Source organism: Chroicocephalus ridibundus, chromosome 1, assembly GCF_963924245.1.
Source record: "Chroicocephalus ridibundus chromosome 1, bChrRid1.1, whole genome shotgun sequence".
Lineage (NCBI taxonomy): Eukaryota > Metazoa > Chordata > Aves > Charadriiformes > Laridae > Chroicocephalus > Chroicocephalus ridibundus.
This window is the reverse complement of record NC_086284.1, coordinates 99,756,748-99,777,921: the sequence shown is the minus strand read 5'-3', so window position 1 is coordinate 99,777,921 and position 21,174 is coordinate 99,756,748. Positions and strand designations below refer to the sequence as shown.

Below are 21,174 nucleotides of genomic sequence, written 5' to 3'. Positions count from 1 at the left end.
TGGTGCCGGAGGCTGAACGGCCAGCTCATGAGCAGGAATAGGGGAGCTGCTGGTGGAAGGCGAATGTCCAGAGGAGAAGGGAAGCAAGCAATGGGCTGCCAAGGCACTTTAGGTGTTTAAAACACATCTTCCTATGACTGGTGTTGTAGCTACCGCTGAACAATCCCAGTCCCCACCACCCGCCCTCTAATGCTTCCGTTGATAATGCTGTTAGTTTAGACTTAACCCCACCATTTTCAATATCCTTCACACCAAACACAGGCATCTTTAGAGGTAAGAGCGCATTAGCTGGCCATGCGTGCCATTGAGAGCTGGAAGTCTTTGTAGCCAAGTCTAGGAGACCACACACATTCAGTTACTGCTTCCAGACTCTAAGTGTCCTGTGCAACCAGAATTTGTGATTTCTTGCAAGCATTAATTGATGACAGCAAGTTCTTGCTTTACTTGAATTACTTCTTAAACCACTCTTGATTTTGATAAAATGCTTACACTTAATTTCTAGACATTTTTTTGAAGTAGGTAGACTCAGAAATACTGGCTATACTGTGAGAAGACAAAGTGAATGAAGAAGGAAATGTGTAATTAGAATGACAGCTATCCCCTTAGTAACTAGAATTGCTCTCAGGGGTGACTGGATTGCTTTAAAACAACAGGAGTAAGTAGAGTGCTCTTTTCCAAGACCTTTCTGCCAGGAACACCTCATATCTCTACTCAGCTCTCTTCTTACTTGAATAACCACACAAGTATATCATGCCTGGAGGAAAACTTAGTGCGTGTTGGGATTTGCATGTATTTCATGGGAAAAAAAGTAGTGGAAAAGGGAGGAGAGTGAATGAGAAGTAGGTGCATTTGCCTTCAGGACAAAGTTTCTCATTTTTCTCTTTGATTATGCAATCTAAGCTCTTCCCCTTTGCATCTTTAAAAATGGTGCTTTGTCACCGATTCCACTCTCTCTTCAGCAAAAATCTTCTGTTTGCGTCAGCATGGACTTCCCAGGAGGGCAATAAAGCAACTATTCTTTACTTTGTAAGACACACACAACCCTCAAAAGAACCTGCTCCTGCCCAAATACCCCCAACCTAGGTACCTATATTTACTTTGAAAACCAACCCTGAATTCTATACCATAACTAGGGCCCTTGGGCACAAGTGCCATCTGTACGTCAGTCAGAAAAAGGTATTTTATTCCTTTGAAAGCTCAGACTAGGGTCTTAACAGAGGCATGGGTGTGGAAAGAAGGGAAGAGGAGCTCATGCGTGCAGCTGATTAATTTTTCACCCCCACACTACACAGCCTGTGTAACAGATAGATAAGAGAGCCGTTCTTTTTTATGTCCATCTCCTTGGCTCAGCAAGGAACTAGGGTTAGATCTTCCCCACCCTTTCCTTTAATGAGCTGATTTGATTTTTTTGTTTTTATTTTTGGTTTTTTTTTTTCCTGATTTTAAAACACCCCTCTTTATTCCAGTGCCATCCCCTTGATGACACTCCTGTGTCCAACTTGCACGCAGATATCACGTACACACCAGAGCAGGTCTCTTCTGTGCATGAGAAAGGTCAGTCACTCTTGAGAAAACGCTGCCCGCAACCTCGCTTTCCCTCTTCCCAAAAGTGATGAAACGTGGACCTGCTTCATTCTCTTATCATTTGTGCATCTTACCCTTTGGTTTCTGCGTGTTGCTGCATATAACACACCAAGCGTGTGAATTCAAACCTTTGAATTTAATTTACGGTAAACTGAACACACACTAACATTCACCCCTGTACAAATAACAGAAGGTTATTTGGTCCTGCTTATAAGGTTATAAGGTTCCGCTAGAAAAAAGTATATGGACGTAATCATCACTAATATTTAATTAACAGCACTGCATCCACCACAACTTAGCACGCAGTTCAGTACAGCAAGCTAAGTATGTGTTCTCCCACATAGCTTTTAGCTGTACTTCCAATGTATTTTGTTGCCTCTCAGGTCCCTCTTCCTCCCCCCAGTTTTGAATCTGTGTCTTGATATTCGCTAGAGGTGAGAGGTACGAGTCTCAGAGACGCTCACGTTCCTGCGACCTCTCTGAAAGCAGCCGGCTGTGTCAGGAAGAGACACTGAAACGAGCACCTGGCTGGAGGGGAAGGCTGGCAGAACTCTGCTCGTATCTGCCCTCGTTAACAGCACCCAGCGCATCAATCCCTACATGAGTAGTTCTGGCAAATGAGCCGGAGCATGTGCCGTCCCCTTCCTTAAGCAAGTGTCACGGCAAGAATCTCAGACTCATATGGGCAGGAGAAGGGCGTAAATCTGTAGAAAATTAGCATCATTAGTTTCTCCTAATTTTAACTCCCCATTCTGCCATTACTGTGCTTCCTTTTTTTGTAGCCTTTTAAATTGTGCTAAACTTACGGGACACCTTAAAAACTTTTTAGAATCGGAAGATATAGGTAAACAGAAAAATACAGGAAAGCACTCCACTGACAGCAAAAAAGACATTAGAACTTAAAACCTTTGCTTTAGATTAAGTAAATCCCCAAACTCGGTATTTTTCATTGCTTTTGACATCAGCTGCTGTACAGCCACTGCACCTAATAACCAGCAAACTTTTTTTCAAAAGTGTTAGCAACTAACCAGGTCAAACCAGCTCACGGATAAGGCAGAAAGAGAATAGCATTACATGATGAATGTTGATGGAATCCTGACTCCAGGGGCGAGACTGAAGTCTCCTGGACAAGCCTCACCTTCTCTGCCCTTTCCAGCTCAGCTGGTGGGAATCTACATTTAGCAAAGTGAGCCTGGACTCTTTCGAAAAGCGATCCAGCATGACAGCCATCCGTACCTGTACTGGAGGGGCTCGGAATGCCGCATCCCAGTCTGAACTGAACTGTCAGCAGTACCCATGCAGAACAACACTTCAGCACCCAGGAGGGAAAATAAACCCCAAACAGCTTTCTCAAAGCATTTTAGGGCAAGAAACATATTTTCCAAGCACAGTTACACTGTACGGTGCAGAACCTGTGGCTTTTTACAGTGTTCCAAGATTTTTAATCAAGCAAATTTAATGGCTTCTTGCCATATACAGTGCAAATACCATAGTAGCATCTCAGTACTGAAGGAAATCTCTCTAAGACGAGGTGATGACAAACACAACGGAAACACTTTTTTTCCTTTCTCCTGTTGCCAACGTGACACTGTGGATGTGCTACAGGGCAAAAAAGCACCAAACCTTGGTGACTAATCTCACAGATGCAAGTCACTTGGCTGCACAGTCTGTCTCCAAAAGGACCAGCAGAGCTTTGCTGTGCCTCCTGGTGTGGATCAGCAGTATCCTCCTCCGATCTTTCCTTCTCCTTTACACCAGATGAGGCCAACACACAACCACCATGATAAGGGCATGCCAAAAATACAAAGGGTTAAAGAATTTTCCAACAGGTATGCCTATATCCATAACAAATGTAAGGCCAAATGTAATTAGGAGTGACATTATTATTACTTTAAATAGCACCAAGGATGTCATTATCAAACAAGAATTCACAATCACAAAGCAATACTAACAAAGCTATTTACCCTATCCATTTTCATGTAGTACCTATAGTTTTTATATGATTGTCACTTGGATATATGTTATTTTTGCCATTCCTAGCTTTCAAGATGAGAAACTGAGGCATCCCTATGTGTGCAGAACACTAATAAATCACTCTGACAAACTGACAGAAAATTCAGTTCTACAAATAAATGCAGCTGTTACCTGGCTGTTAACTTCAAACAATTTCTGGAACAATAAAAATGTACAGAAATGTAGCAGGTTACACAGGAGCCTGACTGGCAAGTTTCTGCAAAAATACTCACTTTTTATACTGACACATCTCAAAAGTTTAATTTCAGAGAGTGTAATAGCACTTGATACAGTAGGTTTTCCTGAGAGAACTCATCACAGACCATAGCCAAGAAAGATTCAATCTATCTATCTCCTCTGTTTTCTGTTATTACCCAGTAACTATAGAATAAATATTTTAGAATGCTACCCCGTGTTTCTGTGTATCGCGGGATGTACAAAGTTCTGTGAGATAATGATTAAGCTTCTTGCTTTTGAAGCAAGTCTATGTGATTTGAAGAAAAAAATGTCTGATGCATTAATTAAGACCAGAAAAGAATAACACTGGTAGAGAAAGGGTTCTGTACCTTGATGCTCCTTTACTTCAGAGCCCATGTGCCACAGACAGCATTCAATTAAATAATAGTCTTAGCAATAAACAATGACAATACACAGAACACTACACAACATCACTCCTTTGGCTCAAAGTAATTCCAGTTTGTTACTGAACAGTTGTTACGCAAAATCTCCAACGCGCGGCTGAAAACAATAACCTTCACATCCCATAGCTGAAAAGGCTAGTAACAAATTGGCAAAGGAAATTTAGATTGCACATCCCTTACGTAGTTTTATTTCTTGTGCAGTTTTGAAACAGCACCAGTATAACTTTGGTATTCATCTGAAAAAGGCTTAGTTGGGAGGGCAGCTGGCAGTCAATAGTTCTCCAAGGTAAGCTCTGTCTGAAGAGGCGCCCATTTCCAACTTCTCCAAACAAAATAATTTGTTTGAAACAAAACTGAACTAATTTGTTTTGAAATATTTCATGCTGCAGCACACCCAAGATACAGTTGTGTTCTCACAGGGATGTTAGTAACAGTATTAGTAACAAAATCACGCTGAGAGATGATGAGGAACCATAGCAATGGTTGCAGGGAAAGTCAAGATAATTTTTAAAAGGAGCACTCTGGGAAGATTAGCTTTTAGAGAACTTTCTATTGCCTGGCCTAGTCAAAGCCCTTCCAGTGTTATATTGTTCCCTCCTGAAGCAGAGTATTACTTAAGATAATTTTTACAGTAAGAACAATCATCTGCTGGAACAACCTCCCCAGGGACACAGTAGAGTCCTTGTCACAGGAGGCTTTACACATGCAATAGGGCAGGGTGCTAGATAATCTCATCTAGGCTCCCTTTCCCAAAAAAAGCTGGATCAGATGATCTTTCGAGGTCCCTTCCAACCTGGGCTGTTCTATGATTCTATGATTTTGGGGATACTGAGAGACCGAAGAGAGACTTCATTTTCTATGTGACCACCAAAACGCAAGCATTTATTGTGTGATCATTCCTTTTTAAATCTGCTAGAATCGATCATTGCCTTTACCAATTAGGAACAAAACATGGGGGGAAAAAAAAAAACACTTTCAAGTATATAAACAACATATTTCATAAATAAAACCTAGCTTCCTCTTGACCAGTGGGTTTGGTGTGAAGGGGAAGCATTTGAGGACAGGACAGCTGAGGGGGAACTCTACTGGCAGTGGTGAAATTATCCAGGTGATAAAGGAACATAAAACTGTACTTCTCAGGATACTGGGAGGCTAACAAAATCACGGGATCTCATGGTATTGTGTGAAAACGATCTGAAGAAAACAGAAGGGGCTATGGACCGAAAAATTCTCTTTCCCACACCAGTAAGATATTTCCTCTTTTTGATATGCATCCTTGTCCCATCAAATATTGGTCCCTCCCATGCAGACATTTTATAGGCTTGTTGATATTTAGAGATATCCTCTGACACGCAAAATCTGTCACCAGAAACCCCTTTCCTATACATGTCCTGTTGCAACTAAGCTTTACACAGAGCCTCGCCTAGTGAGCCTCTGGACACTGCTACAGCACCAAGAAAACCATTGAAGGTTAACGTTAATATCCAGACAGTTATACTTTGGAAGAATTTGTTGTAGAGATTATAAGGCATTCTTTAGGGGTCAGGTAGTCCATGTTAATACAGACTTTCAAAGCTGAAGTCATTCCTACTCATATTTTTGTTAATACATAGAACATTTTCATAAATATGATAGGCACAGACAGGATTTTTACAACCATTAATCTATCTTCACTGTCAAACACAGCAGCTGCTTTATCCTCAGCAAAAATCTTTAGCAGAGTTCTGGGGCTCAGTCTGTTGCCCCAAAGGGCCTTGTTCTTCAGCCACAGCTGGAAGGATAGATTTGCCTTTCAGAATTCCAGGCAGCAACACTTTTTTTTTTTTTTTTTTTTTTTTAAGTTTATTCCTTTTTCGTATCAGCTGCTTTTTCTCTGTGGGGAAGATACTATCTTCTGGACATGCTAAAGTAAAATTGCACATCAACGTATGGAGAATGGAATGAAAGTGTAGCGTCAGCAATGATGCATTTGACCCAACCCCACTCTATATCCCCAACAGTCATGCAAACCTTGCCCATTATACGCTAGGGCACACTGCCTCCATGTGGCAGGATATGCTTCAGACCTTCTTTTCTCTTGCGTTTCACACAATCTTGTGTGTGGCTATGAATTTTGGAAATAGTTTTGGAAACAGAAGCAAAAGAACCCATACATTTTCTTCTGTGAGAAAGCGCAATATGAAGATGAAAAAAATGAATGAATTATATTGATAACAGCGTTTTTCACACAAATACTCACCAGGAACACACAGTAAAGTACAAAGGCTATATATATATATATGCATATATATATAAAAAGAATGCTTTCTCAAATGTTTATTACACGATGAAAGAAGACTAATTGAAAAAAATTCACATCCTGAACTTGATCAAAGGGGACTGATTGCTCTTCAGACCTGTTAGCTAAAAGCAAGATTGAAAGAGCAGTTTTGAAAAATTACATAAAACTGTATCACATTCTTTTTTTCAGTTCGTAACGGGTTTGATTCAAACTTGACTAGAAGACCATACAAGTTGCTTTAGCATTAGACCAGCTATCTGATTCAAGTAGCACTAACACTGTGTTATGGGTACAGGGTTTTTCCCATGACTAAAATGGAAATACTTTGTGAAATTGGTATATTTTTCTTCCACACCACACTCATCCCCACCCCAAATCCCCAACCTCCACCTACTTTACCAATGTTGTTAGATACAAGACCTAAAGAAGATAAAACCCAAGACAATTATTGTTTTGCCCATTTGTGTCTTTACATTTCAGTCTTTACCAGCTGACCACAACTGCATTCCACCTCACTGTGAACAAGGTCTTCGTATGTAATTTCCAGACTGGAAAGAAGTGACATGGTATGGCTGAAAGGGTTTTGTAAATCACCAGTGCCATAATATTTAGGATTTCCCTGCTTTGGTTAAAGATATATTATGATGCTCTTGTCAAATCTCAATCTTACTGCGCAAAATACACAGTGCAAGGGGGTGCTAAATTTATGGTGAGATTTTTTTCCTTTTTCTTTTTTTTTTAAGACAGTGCAAGGTCTAGAGACAGCGTTAGAATTCTCACGATTAGGGTGTTGCAGGGTTCTACGCCAAATTTAGCTTACATTTCGTTGTATAAGCATTTTTCTCTGTTTGGTATCCAGCAAACAATCCTATTAGAAATTTTCCAAACGTCTGTGTGTTTTTGTCTCTAAGTACTGTCCATTTCAAAACTTTTCAAAGTATAAATTAGTAGCTATACATCTGTTGTTGTTGCTCTGTTTGAACCTGTTGTTGTCCTGACTGCTGCTGTGTTGGCTGTGCCTGGGGCTGCAAGACATCAGTCTGAGGCACTGACCTCCACGTCAGAGGATGCTGTTCTGTTATCTGGTTCCCTAGAGGAGCAATGGAGTTCACCAAGGTGGTCAGGTTTATAAAATGAGCCACAGACTGAGGATTGGCTGCCTCTGGCTGCGGCTGGATCTGAATGTCACTTTGGCGGTTGTGCAGCATGGCGGAACCACTGACAGTGTCAAACGTGACGGTGAGAATTGAGTTGTCCAGCTGTAACTGGCGTTCAGGTGCAGTCAGATGGCCCACAGCCACTGGCTGGAGGTGTGTGAATTGGGTTCCAGCTGCCGTCGTAATGGGGGTAACAGTGATATTTGTCAGCCCGACAGAACTGGAAGGGGCTGTGACATTTGGGTCGCCAAGGGTCACCACCACCTGAGGAAAAACAGAAAGGTAACCTCAACCTTGTATCTTGCAGCTGACTACCAAATACCAAGCATCGAGAAAGGTCACCTGAGTGCCGACGGGCTCACATGTTGCTACTGCCAGCAAGAGAAGTAGCACAGAGACAGAGGGGAACACGAAAAGCTTGGAATATAACAACTTCCACGTAGAGAAATAAGAAGGTAATGCGAGGGAGGTATCTGCAAACAAGCAGCCAAATTAACTTTCACACTTTTAGTCACAGCTTCAGCCAGTTAGTGGTATTGGGCGAACAAGGAGATGGTAACACCAAAGGAAACAAAAAAAAACCAAAATATGAGGAGCTTACTGGTCCAACTCCTTGTTTTTTTTACAGTCTTTATTCATCTTTGTGATGAATTTTTACAATTTATCACAATTTATCAAATTAGCCTTAAATGATCTGATCGCTCTTTTGTGTTTGCTATTAGGAAAAAAAAGAATTGTTATCCCTCTAAGCAATGCCTGCTACCCGTCACCCTGCTGCTGGAGCTCACCTGCTGGATGCTCTGTACAGCTGAATTAGTCTCATCTCCAACATTCCCTGTGAATTCACCTTCCTTCTCTGTGTATTCACTGAAGGCAGGGTCCTCAGGCACTTGTGCTTCCTCTTCCTCACCTGACTTTTGTTTTCGTTTCTGGCCACGTTTAAGAGCTTTCATATGCTGTTTCCCTTCTGGTAATTCTCCCTGTTCCAAGGCTAATTCCGGCTGGAGCAACACATTTCCAAACAAAACATCAAGTCATTTTGCTTAGTGAAGTTCCAAGTAAAAGACTGTCACCTGAAGTTGGTTTACTGTCGATTCTCAAGTGAAGAAACAAACTTTAGCAAAAACCTGATTTCAGGAAATGAGACCTCACCCTGTAACTACCTCTGTTTTACCAACACCCATGGAATAATAGAATGTTCCGGTTGGAAGGGACCTTAAAGATGATCTAGTTCCAACCCCCCTGCCATGGGCAGGGACACCTCCCACTAGACCAGGCTGCTCAAAGCCCCATCCAGCCTGGCCTTGAACACTGCCAGGGATGGGGCATCCACAGCTTCTCTGGGCAACCTGTTCCAGTGTCTCACCACCCTCACAGTAAAGAATTTCTTCCTAATATCTAATCTAAATCTCCCCTCTTTCAGTTTAAAACCGTTACCCCTCATCCTATCGCTACACTCCCTGATAAAGAGTACCTCCCCATCTCTCCTGTAGGCCCTGTTCAGGTACTGGAAGGCTGCTATAAGGTCTGCCCAGAGCCTTCTCTTCTCCAGGCTGAACAACCCCAACTCTCTCAGCCTGTCCTCATAGCAGAGGTGCTCCAGCGCTCTGATCATCTTCATGGCCCTCCTCTGGACCTGCTCCAACAGGTCTATGTCCTTATGTTGGGGGCTCCAGAGCTGGATGCAGTATTCCAGGTGGGGTCTCGCCAGAGCAGAGCAGAGGGGCAGAATCACCTCCCTCGACCTGCTGGCCACACTGCTTTTGATGCAGCCCAGGATGCGGTTGGCTTTCTGGGCTGCGAGTGCACATTGCTGGCTTATGTTGAGCTTCTCATCCACCAACACCCCCAAGTCCTTCTCCTCAGGGCTGCTCTCAAGCCATTGTCCACCCTGCCTGTATTTGTGCTTGGGATTGTCGATTGTCCTGATCCACATGCAGGACCTTGCACTTAACCTTGTTGAACTTCATGAGGTTTGCATTGGCTCACCTCTCAAGCCTGTCAAGGTCCTTCTGTATGGCATCCCTTCCCTCCAGCTTGTTGACTGCACCACACAGCTTGGTGTCATCGGCAAACTTGCTGAGGGTGCAGTCAATCCCACTGTCCATGTCACCAACAAAAATGTTAAACAGCACCGGTCCCCGTACCGACCCCTGAGGAACTCCACTTGTCACTGGTCACCACTTGGACATCGAGCCATTGACCACAACTCTCTGAGTACGACCATCCAGCCAATTCCTTATCCACCGAGTGGTCCATCCATCAAATCCATGTCTCTCCAATTTAGAGACAAGGATGTCATGTAGGACAGTGTCAAATACTTTGCACAGGTCCAGGTAGATGACATGGGTTGCTCTTTCATCAACACCGTAACCCCAATGTAGAAGGCGACCAAATTTGTCAGGCACGATTTGCCCTCAGTGAAGCCATGGTGTCTGTGAACAATCACCTCCATATTTTCCAGGTGCCTTAGCACAATTTCCAGGAGGACCTCCATGATCTTGCCAGGCACAGAGGTGAGACTGACCAGCCTGTAGTACCCTGGGTCTTCCTTTTCCCCCCCTTTTAAAAATGCGGGATATGTTTCCCCTTTTCCAGTCAGTGGGAACCTCATCAGACTGCCACGACTTCTCAAATATGAGGGATAGTGGCTTATCAACTTCATCCGCTAGTTCCCTCAGGACCTGCAGATGAATCTCATTAGGTCCCATGGACTTGTGCACCTTCAGATTCCTCAGATGGTCTCGAACCTGGTCTTCTCCTACAGTGGGCAGTTCCTCATTGTCCCAGTCCCTGCCTTTGCCTTCTGCGACTTGAGTGGTGTGGCTAGAGCACTTACTGGTTAAGACTGAGGCAAAAACAGTTGTTGAGGACCTCCGCCTTCTCCATATCCTGGGTGAACGGATCTCCTATTTCCTTCTGGAGAGGGCCCGCATTTTTTCTAGTCTTCTTTTTACCACTGATGTACCTGTAGAAGATTTTCTTGTTTCCCTTGACATCCCTGGCAAGGTTTAACTCTATCAGGGCTTTAGCTTTCCTAACCTGATCCCTGATTGCTTGGACAATTTGTCTGCATTCCTCCCAGGCTACCTGTCCTGGTTTCCATGCTCTGTAGGCTTCGCTTTTTCTGTTTGAGATTGTCCACGACCTCCTTGTTCATCCATGCAGGCCTCCTGTCGTTTTTGCCCGACTTCTTCTTTGTTGCATCACTCCTGAGCCTGGAGAAGGTGATCCTTGAATATTAGCCAGCTTTCTCGGGCCCTTCTTCCCTCCAGGGCTTTATCTCATGGTACTCTGCCAACCAGATCCCTGAAGTGCCCAAAGTCTGCTTCCCTGAAGTCCAGGGTAGTGAGCTTACTGTGCACCCTCCTTGCTGCCCTAGGGATGCTGAACTCCACCATTTCATGGTCACTGCAGCCAAGGCTGCCCTTGAGCGTCACATTCCCCACTAGCCCCTCCTTGTTGGTGAGAACAAGGTCCAGCGTAGTACCACTCCTTGTTGGCTCCTCTATCACTTGGAGAAGGAAATTATCATTGATGCATTCCAGGAACCTCCTGGATTGCTTATGCCCTGCTATAGGGGTGGTTGAAGACCCCCATGGGGACCAGGGCTTGTGAATGTGAGGCTGCTCCTGTCTGTCTATAGAGGGCCTCATCCACTTGGTCTTCCTGGTCAGGTGACCTGTAGCAGACCCCCACTGTAACATCACCTGTCCCTGCCCTCCCTTTAATCCTGACCCATAAGCTCCTGACCCATGTTATGTAACAACACAGATCAACAGCTTCCATCTGCTTATACACGTTAAGCTGGGGCTGACTCTCTAAAAAAACTGATGTCTCCACCTCACCCTCCAGTACGCTTGGAATCTAGTTGCCACCAGAATTCTGCAATGGCAGATTTACCTGAACAATCCCAATTGAGGAGGCATCAATGGTAGTCGTCTCTGGCAGCTGCTCTAAATCGTCAATCCTCACTGAAAGAATCTGTGGACAAAGAGGTATCAGCCAATGAACTGCAGCAGCGCATACCACAGTCAAACAATAGAGCATTGCCCTAATAAATCCTGTCACAAAGCAAAAATGATGTCATCTAACATTTTACATGTATCATTTAATACAAGGGATTTAACCATGGTTTTTAAAAATAACGTCATGGCATATCATCTTTTCTTTCTTGCTGAAAACCAGCAAAGTTTAAAGACAACAATAGAAGAATATGTTTATTTTCATATTCTAGACAGAACACAGGCCATTGGCAAGTGATGGATTCTATACAAAAGAAACAGTGTGTTTGAAATTGTTTTTTATTATTTTAGCATTTCTATTTATAAACCTGTCAACTGTGTCCTACTCCATAATTTTCAGCTACATCTATACATCGCAGCTGATCAAAGAACAGAGACAAACTGCCCTCTGGATTGCAAATATGTAGCTACATTTTTAATCCAAAAATCAATAAACCAAGCTTTTTCTTGATTTCCTTCCCAGTCATAATGATAAAAAAATAGAGACAGTTCAAGGCAAAGCAATACTCATGATAAATTGGTAGTAAAAAAAAAAAGCCTCAAAGGGAACAGACAACCCTTAGTCAACCTAAACAAGAAATGCTGAGGAGAAACACAATAGCTATTCAGAAATGTACAACACAGAAAAAGCCCCACTGGGGTCAGACAAAACATCCCTCTAATCCAGATACTCTGCAGTCAGCATTCATCCTTAATGCTAAGAATAATTTTGTATCATCACAGATGCTGCCATCACCTCTATTCACCACTTCTTTCAGACCACTTCTGAATACAGAGAACACAATGGGGGAAAAGAATCAATTATACTCCCTAATGGATGAAGACAAAACATGAAAAAATACACATTTAACCTGAGGCAGAAAAAGAAAAGGGATTTACATTAATCAGAACAACTTCATTTTCAGGGAGACTAACAAATATGTTTACTACTGAAACATAATATAACAAAAGGGCTGATTCAGTTAACTGTATGCTTAACAGACGCTACCTAAAATTTGCACCAAAAGAACAGAAAAAAAGAAAAAGTAATTCCTTTCAAGTCACTGAAGTCTATACATTTTTTAAAAAAAACCAAACAAACCAACCTCCCCACAATCTACCTGCCAAGCTAACTCACCTCTGGATGTTTACGCCTCATATGTCGGCTCATGGATGCTCTGGTAGAAACCTTTGTCCCACAGAGCTGACAGCTCTGGGCTTCTACCTTATCATGAGTGAGCTGGATATGCTTCTGTAGCATGTAATCAGTGACATATTTCTTATCACAGACTGAACAAGTCCACTGTTTTCCTACTGGTGGCAGATGGAAGGAAATGCTGTTAGCAAGAGCGCCCAAAGACGAGTATCATGTTGTCAGCATCTCAACAAGAGGAACAATTTTATGGTGGTAACTTGATGCGTAACATTAGTGCCAAGACTGGCAAGTCTAAAGCAAGCCTAGGAAGAAAATTAAGCTATTGTCTTTGAACACAATTTTTTAGAGGATTTACCTGTGTGAATCAACTTATGAGTCTCCATTGTATTTCTCTCACTAAACGTCTTGCCACAGAGTTCACACATGAAATCTTTGATTCCTGCATGAAAAGCAGATTTAGCACCTGAATGAAAATAGTCTAAGGTATCTGGGACAATTCTGAGTCTCATATTACTAAATAAATATATATATCTCTCTCTCACAGCAAAACAAGAAGCAGCCCAGATTCACTAACTATATTTATCTACGTGATGCCACTATATCTGGCAGAAAATGAACCCAAGAGGAACTGATGTCGGAGGTAAAATTTTCTTTAAGGAAATGAGATCCTGAAGACTAAATTAAAACAAAACCAACAATCTAGACCTACCCCTAGACCAAACTCATCTCTCTTAAAAAAGCAAAACATGAAAACAACCAAACTATGTATCTTAATTGTATAACAGGTGGTATTGGCTGATGAGAGGACAAAACCCCACTCTTCAAAAAGCAGAATATGAGTATTTTTTAATTAGTGTTCCTCATACTCTCTGAATATTCTAGATACAAGTTCTCTCAGGTAGCATTTAACTGATTCAGGGCAACTTTTGTACATCTTTAGAGACCTCACCCGTGTGTCTTTTGTAATGCTTCAGCATGTTGACTTTCTGTGCAAATTTTCGGTGACACTCTTTGCATTCATATTCTTTAATGCCTTTGTGAAGCTTCATGTGGTGACGAAGTGCATGTTTTGTCTTCATTCCTGTGAGACAAAAAGTGCAGCATGACAATTAGTCCATTGCTCCCACGTTCAGAGAAGAAATCAGGACGGTCATGTTGTTAGCCAAGAGCTCTAAGATTATATCTGCTGCGTGTCCACAATTGCATATTGTCAATAGTTGAGGTAGCAGCGCACACTGTCATTATTATTTTAATTCCAGGCAAAAGCTCTGGAAAACATCTGAGTAACCACTGAGGAAGAAACAAAACAGCAGGGACAAGCACAGACAAAACGTCATTAGAGATGTCAGACTTACTGCCTTCCACTGAAATACCAGTTTAGATTTTTTCAAGTTATAATGCAAACAATTCACAAACTCAAAGCAATTTTGATTCTTATAGCTCTTAGAGAAATTACTCTATTTCTTAAGTTTAAAGACAGCCTAGAATGAAAAAATTAACTTGTATTCACTTTAGTTCCGCAAATGCATTGTAACTCAGTCAGGCAAGCACTCCTCAATCTGACAAAAGCAAACTTTATTAAAATCAGTTTTGTCTTATGGGCTATGAAACAAGATTGTATAAAATTAGGGGTAGTTTATGTAACCACAAGGCTCCTGATTATTACAGTTTCTACCTCTCAAAAAATGCAGGACTTATAGCACTCCGAGGACTTTCCCAACATTCTAAGAACGGAAGTAGCTTTAATTCAGATATTCACCTGCTATTCAGTATCACAATTAATGGAAAACAAGGCATTAGACATACCTTTGCCACATTCTGCACACAAGTATTCTCGGATATTATCATGGACTCGCATATGTTCTTTTAACATGTCTTTTCTAGCAAATGATTTGCCACATTGCTCACAAGCATGACTTTTTACACCTTAAAAATAAATTTAAAAGACAACATAAACAAAAAAAATGTTAATGAAAAATGTGCATCTCCTAAAAACTGACTAAACTGGTGAATTAGAGGGCAACAGTCCACCTGTGTTGTCAACCACATCTTTCATGCATATTGTAGCCCAAACTACATTAGAAGACTTTGGAGAGACAGAAAAGCTGGCTTTTTGTGTGAGATCTGAAAAAAAAGATAAAGCCTGAGGTAGGAAAATACTGAATAGCATGAAATAATAATGAGCTGTTAAAAATGATTTTGCAATAGCAGTTTCAGCCTGTGTAATGGTGAGAAGGTAGCATGGATAAGAATTTGGGGAAGAACAGAATACAGAATTAGGATTTTTAGCAGGTGAAGCCTGCACCATATAAACCAGGAACCTGGATTGTGTGCCTAGACCAAGTATCTTCATTAATACTATCTGCTTTAGAAAACTCATCTACCCTAAAAGCATAAATGTAACACTTATTGTAACTTACAGTCAAAACCCCTAACTTATTTCCACCTGAAAAAAATAAGGCAGGCACTGGCAACAGAAACTTCTTTTTAATATTTGTAATAATAAAGAACCACAACATCTTTACCTGTATGTATAAGCTTATGTCTTTCCAGATTTCCTATACTGTTAAAAATTCTTCCACAGATTTCACATGGATGGATGTATCTGAAACCAAAGAGACGAAAACCTGTCATTCTTTTCTTAAGACAGAGAGGGTTTTCAGGCATCTCTGTCAGTAACTATTTCATTTGGTAATACTAATTACTATTCAAAGTTCCTTGAAACATAAACGCATTTTTAAAATGAGCCTTAAGAAACCTCTAAGTTCACTGCAAGCTTGGAGCAGTCTGGCATTCCTCAAATCATAGTTTTTAGAAAATATTTACCAAAATCACAGATTTATACTTTACAAAGGCCAAACTGGGAGGCTGTTGACTAATCATCTGTGTGAAGTGAATAATTTGTGATATGTATTTCAAGCTTTTCATAAACATTTTAACAAACATTGTACAGTTTCAGATATTTTAGTACAGCCCAATTCTCTAAAGCATCAGGTGGCAGAGCCACTGTAACTTCAAAAAAATAGCCCCTCTTATCAGTCCAACACGTCATCTTACTTCTGCACATTAGGATCAGGCAGGTTCTCCCGATGAATGACCATGTGTGCGTGGTAAGTTGCCTTCAAGGCAAAACGTCGATTACAAATGCTACAGCCATAGCCCTTCTCCTTGTGCACGTCCATTATGTGCTTCAAGTACTCCTTCCCTCTGCCGAAAGTCAACTGTGGAATGAACCAATAGTGAATGGAAGGGGAAAAAAGACCTCAGGAACAGCAACAATCTAGTAACACATTATCAGGATTTAGAGTCAGAGCTAGCAGACATAAATATCCTGTGTATCACTAGATGAAACATCTGTGAAAGCTGGATTTAGGCCTGAACCTTTTTGGCCATTACAAGCACGTTACTACAGGACATCAGTTAACTCATTTGGAAAATTAGCTTGAGATGGTACTTCTGCTTCTTACACTGCACAATTAGAGGACCTCCGATTATTTGTGCACCGAGGAACAGCCATGAAGAGAACCATGTCTAACCTCCACTAGCTGTCAAAGCAGGGACACCACAGATGGAAAAAATGTCTTTTGGGCTCCAGGGGCATGGTAAGCTCTAGTCTGCATAGTAAGCTTTGGCACTAGCTCCAGAAGAGTTGGTATTTCTAGGCACTGCAGGGCAGCGATTCTAGGTCAGCTCCTGGAAGTGCTACTACTACAATAGACAAGTGCAAGACTACTTAGCTCCCTGGGCTAAGTAATCCTGCATAAGCAGATATGCTCCAACTTATCAGGGCAAAGTGTCATAATGACGTCATCTTTTGCTCCCATTTTTGAACTAGTCAGGGTATTTCTGACAGCATTGCACAGCTTGGTGAAGGTATACTTTGGGATGAGAAAAAAAAATAGAGAGAGATTCTTAAGAGCTCAGAAGAAATATTTCATTAAGATTCATTCATATGTTGTTCTCCCTTAGGAATGTGTGAACAGGTGTTACCAGCCAAAAAAAGTCTCCCCATCTCATCACAGGTAACACTAATTTTCCACAGCTGTTGCCTTACACAACTATTTATTTCACAGAGACCTGCAAAAGCGCTAAAAAAACCCAGCTTCCGAAAAGAGCTTTCTAATTTGAATGGCACAATTGCCTTCATTTGGAAGCATAGAATTTTATATAGTTTACGTACCACTTCAGTGTCAGGCATTAAAATTACCACACTGAAAGCAAGCACATGATTAACTGCTGTGATACCACATCTTCTTGTGCTTACTGACATAAGCTTAAAATCAGTTCGCACTTAAAACCAGTTCACAGATACGAACAGAAAACTGAAGTATTATTACCTCCATGTCTTTAAAATTAAGGTAAGATAAGCACTTTGACCACATTAAGTGTAGACTGTGAAATAAGCTCTGATTTCCATGGGCCAAGTCAGTGGCTTAGCTACCAAAATTCCCTTGTCCCTATGTCAGCTTGGCTGGTTTTGCTGTTCTCACTGATTGCTTTTGCATCCCACCTGCCCCAGAACAGTGTGCTTGACCAGTAAGGGCACAGAATACAATCGGGCCTTAAGGACCCCATTCTTCCCCACTACTTCTTTACAAAATGGCAAAAACCATGCAAGTAAGAGGTTTAAAAAGTCTTCCTTTCTCAGCTGACAACTGCGTAAAGTATGTTCCAGCAGTACTTCTAACGCCATCCTGTTAGTAATAGAGTAGGCCAAGAATAAGCAGTCACACTGAACATAAGCAACAGTCTTAATCCTCCACTCTGGATATCCACTAGAGGACCATCTGATCTCATCAAAACTAATCAATTTGTGGACTGTATCATTCAGAAACGCTGTAATGATTCTAATTTGCACATAATTAATAGGTAGTGTAAGATTTGCATCTTCCTTTATTGTTTCTTCCTCCAGTTTTGCTTGTTTGCCTCCTTGCACACAGGTAAGCGTATGGATGTGTATTTCTCTTTTTTAAGTGTTTAGCATTCACCTTACAGAACACCACCTGAAGTCTTACAGAATAGCATCACTTCATAGATCAGAGGTAACAAGCACTGCAGAAGAGAGCAGACCTGTGGACTGGCCTTCTCTTTGTGAACCCATAATGTTATTTCAAATTCTGAATGATTCATAGACATCTCCACTCCCTCCCTCCATGCCAAAACAAGTTAATTTGGAAGTATTTAAAGCTACCTGGCACCTTTTGCAGCTATACTTGTGAGGCTCAGAATCTGCACTTTCATCAGAGTTGTCATCATTTTCTTCTGACGAGATTCCAATTTTACCAATGAACTCTTCTCTTTGGTGATCATCCATTAGTGCTATGTCCTGGGTAGGGGGGAAAGAATATTCTGTTTTAATAGATCAAACTTCTACTTCAAAAGGTAACACCTAGTCAGCTTTTGTTGCATGCAGACTGCCTTGCATTAACAATTGCTGTAACATTATTTATTTAAAAAACCCTCCTGCTTCATTCAATTCAGGTAAAAAAAGGTCCTCTCCATGACCAAACAAGGAACGTTTATCCAAACAAGTAATACCCAATTTTTGTGTACAAAAGGAACTTTAATGTAAAGAGAGACTCAACCGGCACAGTATCACATCCATAAAAGCATCTTTATGAGCACCACTGAGTGATACAATTCCCATTCAATTCAATTCCTTACAATTCAGTGTTAACCTAGTTATGTCAAAACAACCCGGATCTGATTAAGCATTACTAATAGGTTTTGGGTTTTTTTGTGATTTAGAACATTCTGATAAAACCAGGTAATGAACTCAATACACAGGCAGTTATGCTGGCATATAAAAGAGAACCACAATCACTAGCATGGGAAAGGGCAGGAACAATTAGTTCTCTTGATTGTTTTTTTTTCCCCACAAAGAGAGGGGATGACAGTAACCCCTCAGCCCAACCAAACTACAACTGGAACAATATATCTGTCTGCAGCCTTCCTGTTAAGTTATTCTCCCTGCTATAAACTAGGTGACCTCTGTGATTCACCCAGGGTCAGAGAGGTGTTTTTTCCATAGTGTTCAGAATAGTGTTCTGCAGCGGTAGCTGAAATAACTTCGAATGTGACAGTCCATATACGCTGTAGCAATCCAGATGCAGAAACAGCCATCAGTAAATCAGAGCACAACTCATGCTAGGCTGCTGTAGAAACATCACTGCACAGGGTACATAACCACTGCTGTGTTGCCAGTACGAACATGTGGCCATAACAGTCTCAATATATTCATTGATATATTGATATGTCTGCTAAGTAACATGCCTTTTCTAATAAATTAGTAACACAATACCTTAAAATGGACATGAATATGATCTCTCAACACATCCACCCTGAAAAATTTACGTCCACAGATTTCACAAGTGTATTTCTTGTCTCCATGTGTTAAAAGGTGTTTGTTCATATTGCTCCTACATGAAAATACCTAAAAGAAAAGAAGAAAGGAAGGAAGGGTTTTTGTATCATGTCCAGCAGGACTACAGTTCTTTGCAAGTTATCCAATGGACAGCGCAGAACATATTTACTGTCCTGTTTTATTAATTCTGTCAGAAACACGTAGGATCTCCTGTTACCCAACCAGCAGGTGATCTCAGAAACTGCTGGCACAGCAGAATACAGGTGTACAGTTCCAAGGAACTGACTGAAATTGGCTGCTCATCAGAGGTAGACTTTCAAAAAAGCTGCATCAGAATTACATAGTGTGGATTTAGAAATATTTAGACAGTGTCTTTTGAATCATGAATGTCTATAAAAAGACACATCCACAAAATCTACCTTCATCAATATATAACATACCCAAAGGATCAAAAACAAAGGTCTACCCACCAACTTAAGAGTAGCTTGAGTACATCTTGCACCATGAATCATTAAACATTTATAAAATCACTAGTTGAACCCACAGTCTTTGTACCTGTGATAACGACCGCTTAAGATCATGAGCGTTAAGTACCCAAATGCAAAAGTGTCATGACTATACCATGAATTCACTTTGATTTCTAATAGAAAATTATTCCCAATGCACACAGTCAACTCCACCTGTTTACATTCTGGCAGAAAAAAAATCACACTAAATAACATAAGCCATGAGATTCCACTGACAGACATAGTGGCCATCTTACACTCTACATTGCACTACATGTCCTGAAAAAAAGCCTAGTCTGAGCTTCAGTTTTGTTCTTATCTGTGTCCTAACAGCTCCCACCATCCCTGGCCACAGTGGGCTTGGATATATAATGGAGTTAAGGCTGTTTAAAGAGTAATGTCTTGGCTGGGCGACAGGGCTCACTGGTAACTGACCATGTGCCTGTCCGGGTAGCGAGGTAAACTGACGTGGCACGTACCCAAGTGCACGTCATTTACCTCAACCTTTTAGCAGGCTGTATGCCTATTCAGGTAGGCTGCTACTGTGGTTTAATACACAGGTGGTGACTTATGCCATGGTAACTCATTTGGAGGTGCTGGGTTGAGACGCACTGTACCCCTGCAGCATCCTTGGGGCTACAATGCAGAGTTTCATATGGCACACGCTGGCAAAGATGCCTACCTTCCCACACACGGGGCATCCCGAAGGCTCCTTCTTGTAGCGAACCATGTTTTCCGTGCTGTGCTCAAAGTCTTCTCTTTTCACACGCCTCACCCCTTAACAGAACAGTTCCCATCAAAAAAACAAAACAAAAAAATAAACCATGGTTTTCCACTCCAATCTGCATGCCCTTTCAGGTGAATACTGTAAAGAAGAGTGAAACACTGGGAAGAGCCTCAATGCAGAACTATAATTGCTAACAAAAGGAAAATTTCTAAATTAAAATGGGGTCTTAGGAATATAAAAGCAAACTGCCAAAGTGATGTATTTTGGCTTATTGGTTATTACACCAATTTTGAAGTGTCTGAAAACAGACATTGATTGTCAACACCAGGAATCAGGCAGATCTAGTAGACCTTGGCATTTCTATCAGGTATCTGGCCCAGAAATTCCCCCTTGAAGTATCTAAGGAGAGGGAACCATCCAGCATCATCTTCACTGCTCAATAAGGATTTCAGACCCCTTTCTCACTACTTTCAGGAGGGAAGAGGACTGCTGCTGTTCTGTGACAGCTAAACATGAGATGTCTTGCCATTGCCATTCAGCCCCTCGTCCTCTAGCTGTCCTCCAGTTCATGACACAAAGGTCTGAATCACAAGAGCAGCCAATGATGGTTGGCTTTGCCCAAAGCACCAAATTAGATAACCTGTCTGCTTTTTTAAAATCACCTTTGGTCTTACCACCTAGATCACTAGAGACATTTTAATACATATTTTGGCAGTCTACCATCACCCAAGTTTTTCCAGA

General features: G+C 41.4%; 1 protein-coding gene across 7 annotated transcripts in view; it reads right to left on the bottom strand.

Moving 5' to 3' along the window:
• Nucleotides 1–1,988: 1,988 nt before the first annotated feature.
• The window catches only part of PRDM15 (PR/SET domain 15), a 38,424-nt gene continuing 19,238 nt past the window's right edge, over nt 1,989–21,174 (bottom strand). For 6 of the 7 annotated variants that reach the window (XM_063345110.1, XM_063345117.1, XM_063345130.1 and 3 more), the window contains 12 exons: nt 20,389–20,483; nt 19,138–19,269; nt 18,028–18,162; nt 15,894–16,057; nt 15,362–15,441; nt 14,643–14,762; nt 13,786–13,917; nt 13,192–13,275; nt 12,819–12,994; nt 11,580–11,660; nt 8,465–8,677; nt 1,989–7,940 (listed from right to left, as the gene is read on the bottom strand). In XM_063345110.1, the coding sequence (XP_063201180.1) occupies nt 7,464–7,940; nt 8,465–8,677; nt 11,580–11,660; nt 12,819–12,994; nt 13,192–13,275; nt 13,786–13,917; nt 14,643–14,762; nt 15,362–15,441; nt 15,894–16,057; nt 18,028–18,162; nt 19,138–19,269; nt 20,389–20,483 (1,889 nt within the window). In that variant the 3' untranslated portion in view covers nt 1,989–7,463. The remainder of the gene's footprint in view (nt 7,941–8,464; nt 8,678–11,579; nt 11,661–12,818; nt 12,995–13,191; nt 13,276–13,785; nt 13,918–14,642; nt 14,763–15,361; nt 15,442–15,893; nt 16,058–18,027; nt 18,163–19,137; nt 19,270–20,388; nt 20,484–21,174) is intronic. The other variant, XM_063345124.1, reaches the window with a different exon arrangement.